Genomic DNA, 5,686 nt, shown 5'->3' with positions numbered 1-5,686 from the left:
TGTTTGCTTTGCCCGCTGGGCCCTCTTATCTTATCAGCGCCGCCGCCACAATAGGCCAGGTGTACTCACCATTTTACCGTCGGGCGAGAGCAAACCGTGGCCCGGGTCCAAACCGGCCGGGGAGACTTGCTGCAGAACTGCCTGGCTGGTGGTGACCATGGCACCGGTGCCGTGGTGGCTGATGGCCCCGGACGATGCTGCCTCACCGCTTGCCGCCTGGCTGTACCGGACCCCTGCAAAACATTGCCAGGTGTTGGCATCACCCATGGGCACTCCAGTGAGGGTGCCCTGGCCGTGCCAACCCCCTCCAAAAGTGACCTTACAAAGAGAAAACACCTCACCCCTCCCTGGCTCCCTCAGCACGAGGATGCAAACAGATGTGCAAGCTCCTAAATGACAACCTTGAACAATAAACGGGAGGGACGGCCACCAGACAACATGGCCCTTCTTCCAGTGCCACTTTCCAGCTTCTCCCCAACCCCATCCTCTGAAATAATAGAAAGAACCTTATGATGAGGGATGCTGAATGCCCAGACAGGGCTGCAGCCCTCAAGCTGCTGTGGGGTAGAAAGGGAGCCCGACCTGGGCCAGCAGCCTGGACACCCATCTGTACCCCTTGTGCTTTAATTTGCACAGTTTGCACCCATCGTGCCTGGTGCCCCTGAGCTCCAGGGAGTGACTCTGCATCCCCCCACTCCTGTTCCCCCAGCTCCTCACTGCCCCTGGCCAGCCCAGCTCTGAACGGCGGCAGCTCTTGCTTGTTCCTCAGCTCCTTCTGCATCCGATTTCCCTATCAACTCCCTCTCGACAAGTGTATGATTAACAGGTTACTGCAGGAAGACAGCGCGACCAAACACACACAGACCTCTAAATCAGACCGCAGCCCACCACCCCTGAGGAGGGAAATCTGGCTCAAGCACAGGTCTTCTATATAAATATATTTAATTTGGCTAAAACACCCAGCACTGATAACTATATGATCAGCCATGTGTCATGGAAAGGCATCTACAGATCACAAATAATTAACTGAGGAAAACCCACGGGAAACAAAAGCGTCTTTTACAAGGCTGCCTTGACGACTATGGAGAAAAGCTATTTATTACGAGGAGTTCAGCACCGCGCTCCCACCCTGGTTCACTGAACTGCCCTGGGATCGAAGTGGTGGATGGACAGACAGACAGACAGCCCACAGCTCTCCTGGGAAAGAAAAACACTGTGGCAAAGGCCATTGACCCAACCGAGACCACCAAGAGCATTGTTCACCCATGACCCCCAGCCACTGCACAAAGGCATTGGGGTTGGCTCCCCGAAACGACTGCCTGTCGGAGAAGTTCAGCCTGCAGAGGATGCTGGTGGCTTCTTGGCTGTCCCAGCACAGCATGGACACTCCCAGTTCCAACTCCACCCCAGGTAAAGGATCTTTCTCCTTGGATTTTGGGATCTCCTTCTCACAGGTGCCCGAGGAAGAGCTAACACAGGCTGGCTCAGCAGAGGATGCTCTAAGGGCTACTCTAAAAACCTCTGAATCAAGGAAAAGGAAAGAAAGTATAACTAGAGTCTGGGAGTTTTCCAAGAGTTCCAAAAGCACCTGCAACCTGGTCTTGCCACATTAAACCATGACAACCTGCCAAAGCACAGCCAGCTACCTGCACCCTCCACCAAACCCACAGCAAAGCCACTCTTTCACTGCCTCCGAATTCTCCCCATCAGCTGGTTAAACACATCCCACAGATAGGAATCTTCCCCCCGAATGTCTGGTTCCTGATCATTTCCCAGCAAACCCCTTTTATCCCTGATAATAAAAGAATGTCCTCTGGCAGGTGGATATTTGCCGGTCCGAGTGGACGTCCCTGCCGTGAACAGGGTAAACATTACTCAACTGGGGCACTGTCCCACACATTCTTCCCTGTGGTCCTGGCCTCATGCAGAGTGTGCTTCAGCCGCTGCTGCTCCAGGATCCTGCAGCACTGGTTAAACAATGGAAGGGAGATAAAACAAAGCCCTTTCTTCTGAGTGTGATCTTCAAGATAGACCAGGAGCACAGACGGCTCCTATTGGAAAGAAAATCAGAGTTTCTGCTCAAGCTTCAGTCTCTTTTGGGTTGGTTGAAGCTTTCCACAAGGAAAAAAAAATCCATTTAAATCCCCAAATCATGCTTTACCCAACTGAGGATGCTCATAACTCCTGACACATGGAGTCATGAAGTTGTCTTTAAAACACATGAGAGGTTAAAAGCTGATTTTAAAGCTTTTCCTTTCAATCTGAAGGAGAAGACTTTTATTGTTTGAGAAACAATAACCAATGCTGAGATTTTCAGATAATCTGGTGACTGAGATTTTGGGTCTCTAGATAAAAACACTAAAGACTCCGAGTCTTGATGAAGATTAACTCTGCTGAGGAGCGTGGGGTCGGGCTTCAGTGGCAGGGGCTGCACTTGTAGGGGGCTCCTGCATCCCTAAAGCCTGTGGGCACCTGGGTCTGCCCAGAAACTGCTTGTTGGGCAGAGTAAAACCCTTCTGCCATGGCTACCTTGCAGACCTTTTGGAAACCTCTGACTATCCTGGCTTGGGTTTTTCCCATCCCTAGAACGAGATGGAAGCAGTGCAAGTGTAAAGAGATTTATTCCTCCTCAGCCTATCCCTACAACTGCCCAAGAGAGGAGCCTGCATGGGGATCACCAGCAACCGGCCTGGCTGTGGAGCCTGCCCTCCTTAAGGCTTTTTTTTTTTTTTAACTGGAGCTACAGCCATAATATAAAAGTCCGTTTATGGGACCTGGCTATTGTGTGGCCCCTGAGCTGCACAGCCTGCGAAATGTTTTACTCCTTTCCCACGTTTCCAGACAAGTGGCAGGGTCCAGCTCCCAGAGCCTTAACCCTGCGTTCCAGTCGACAGGGATGGGTGGCGTGACAGCCCCCAGACCCCATGACCCTCACGTGCAGGGTCCTGCACACCCATGGCTTCCTGCACCCAGTCCTGGGCCCCTCCGGCTTCTCAGGGGTGCCAGACCTGTCCCCCTACCCAGCTTTTGGGGTGGGGAGAGGAATGAGGGGGGTTTAGGGCAGCGATCCATAACTTTGCTGTTTTCATGGCAGGTTTGTGCCATTTTCTAGGTACACATCAGCCTTGTGTCAATCATACTGATACAATTAAATTACCCTTTTTCTTAAAAAAGTATAATAAAAACTGTAACTGTACTTTTAAAAACCACTCCGTACTTTCAAATGTATTTCCCATGCAGCAGGAGCCCGCTGCTGTCGCATGGCACATCCTGACCTCCTCCGGCAGCACTGCCCCGGCACCAGGCTGGGCTTTTGCCTGAAGCTTTGCAAACATCCTGCAAATCTGCGACGCCCAACCCTGAAATGCACCCGGCCGCACCGTGCGCCCGATCACTGATGACTCAGGCGGCTGCAGGGATTCAGCCCCAGCTTTGCCCAACCCGCAGGGATGCAGCTGCCAGCATGGACCGGCAGCGGGGTGATAAAGGCAAAGCACTGGTGCAGTTTTTGGGAGTCACGCTGGCCTCAGCGATGCTGCACCTATTATGGAAGCAGCCAGGTCGGTGATGAGACCATTATACCAGGTCCAGGCAGTGCCAAGGACAGTTCTAGTTTTTGGGCTGCCACTCAAATTGTCCCTAAAGTGTTAATCTTGCTAAGTTACAGAGGTGCATAGTTTATATCCATTATAAACCTGTTTATGGGGACTGGACCCTCCCATTTTGCTGCTGTCATAAAGTTCTAATTACCCCCCATAAAACAGGGAAAAGCTCCTAACAGCGCACTGTACCCACCGAGCCCCACAATGCGCCCAACAGTAAAATATTACAACCCCTGGCACCGGGTCCGCGATCAGAACCAGCACATACCCCCAGGAACAACGTGCAGGACCCGGAGCGAAACTGAAGCACCCCTGGACCCAGGGTTTATTGATGGGCTCTTAAGAAAAAAAAGACTTAAATTGCCCTTTGGGTTTAGGAAGAATCTCAAGGGTGGTACTGAGTATGTTTTATGTTTGTTATCTACAGTTGTAGAGATATCTAAAAATATATATAAATAATGTACATTCATATATATGTGTGTGTATATGTGATTGCTCTGATACTCTCATTTTGCAGTGTGGGTACTGCTGGACAGACGGATGGATGCCTCGATCACCTTTCGGTGTGGGACACCCTGGGATGGGCTGGAGGCAATGCTGTGACCCCCAGCTGCTGGGATGGGGCTTTGTGGGGTCCGATGGGCGCCAGCCGGCCCTTTGTATGCAGGATGGGGGGGGGGCGCGGCTGGCGAGCGCGGTGGTGCGTCACCTAATCTCATCAATGTGCTGATTGTCTTCGGGGCTCTTGAAGATAAAAATGGCATAAGCCAGAGTCTACGGCATGGCACTGAGATAAAACCCCCAGTGACCTTCAAATCAAACAGAGAACCAAGATCGCTGATAATACCCCATAGGAAGGGAAAAGTCCAGAGTCTGAGAGAAGCCTCTGAGATAGATAGGCTTTAAGTATTTACCTCCAAATAGTTAAAAACCATGGCTTGAGGCTTGACAGATGGGTCCCCAAGAAGAGGCTGTGAGGATGTTTGACTTTTACAGCTCTTATCCCTGTCCAGCCATCATTACGCCCTTTCGCAAGACCTCATTGACGTCCTGAGGAGCAGGCGATCCCTCTTTGTCTGCAGGCATGGAAGCGATTTTGTGGCCGACCCATGCCGCCAGCTCCATCGTTTCCTGCCGGGGGATGTCATGGGGTGGACGGGGCTGCACGGGGGTAGGATGCGGGCAGCATCCCCGCGCCATCATTAAGTTGTTAAAGCATTGAGAGCTCCAGACGCCGCCACACGTGGTGCAAGGGCAGTTCAAATCTCAGCATGGCCACCCCAGATGGGGTCAGCCAGGCAGTGGGGTCAGCCCCACCAGCACTGCTTCGCACCCCACTGAGGCAGGGGCTCTCTAAAAATCTCTTGGAGCAGGTTCAGGCAGAGATGGACCCAGCAATGTTTCAGGACCTGCAATCTTGACAGACCTGAATTGGACCAAGTGACCTCAAAGCAGTCACAGGAGCTCCATCCCTGCCCATCACACTCAAACCAGCCCTAAAACGTGATGGTGGCCCTCACCATGCCTGTCTCCTCCTCCTCGGCAAGGCCGATGGATACGAGGACCGACTGCCAACAAATTCCTGCAGCTGAGCCCTCCTGACCCCTCTAGAGAGGCCCTTTGCCGCCGCCGCGGCCATCACTCCTGCCCTGCTCAAAAGCCCCTCCAAATGGGCTGTCATTGGCCCTATAGCCACGGCAGGCTCCTGCTGGCCACTGCTCCGACAGGAAAATAAAGGTTGGGGCTTAACGGCCCTCCAGCCCCCAGATAAATGCCCGTGGTTACAATAATTGCCGTCCCCTAATAGAAAAAAACAAAGGGTCTCACAGGGTGCCTGCATGCGCACTGGCAGGACAGGGGCACATCAAAGGCAGCCGGGTTCGTTCAAAGCCCCGGCTTAATTGTCAATTAAGCATGCACGGGGAGGACAACACCATGACAACGCGGGGCTGCATGCTGGTGGGGTATTGTAAAGCCCACCGGCAGACACTGAAAACAGCTGATTTTGCTGACAATGTGCTTGTAGGGCACCTTGTAAGCAATCAGCCGGTGACAGGAGGGCAAACGTCCTCCCTGTCCTCACC

General features: G+C 52.6%; 1 protein-coding gene across 1 annotated transcript in view; it reads right to left on the bottom strand.

The window, feature by feature from the left end:
* The window catches only part of HNF1B (HNF1 homeobox B), a 16,365-nt gene that overhangs the window by 6,961 nt on the left and 3,718 nt on the right, over positions 1-5,686 (bottom strand). The window contains exon 4 of the mRNA XM_010181088.1: positions 70-233. Coding sequence (XP_010179390.1) covers positions 70-233 — 164 coding nt within the window. The remainder of the gene's footprint in view (positions 1-69; positions 234-5,686) is intronic.

Source organism: Mesitornis unicolor, unplaced genomic scaffold (genome assembly GCF_000695765.1).
Source record: "Mesitornis unicolor isolate BGI_N332 unplaced genomic scaffold, ASM69576v1 scaffold34453, whole genome shotgun sequence".
NCBI classification, from domain to species: Eukaryota; Metazoa; Chordata; class Aves; order Mesitornithiformes; family Mesitornithidae; genus Mesitornis; species Mesitornis unicolor.
Note: the sequence above shows the minus strand (reverse complement) of the source record. Positions and strands in the feature narration are given on the sequence as shown.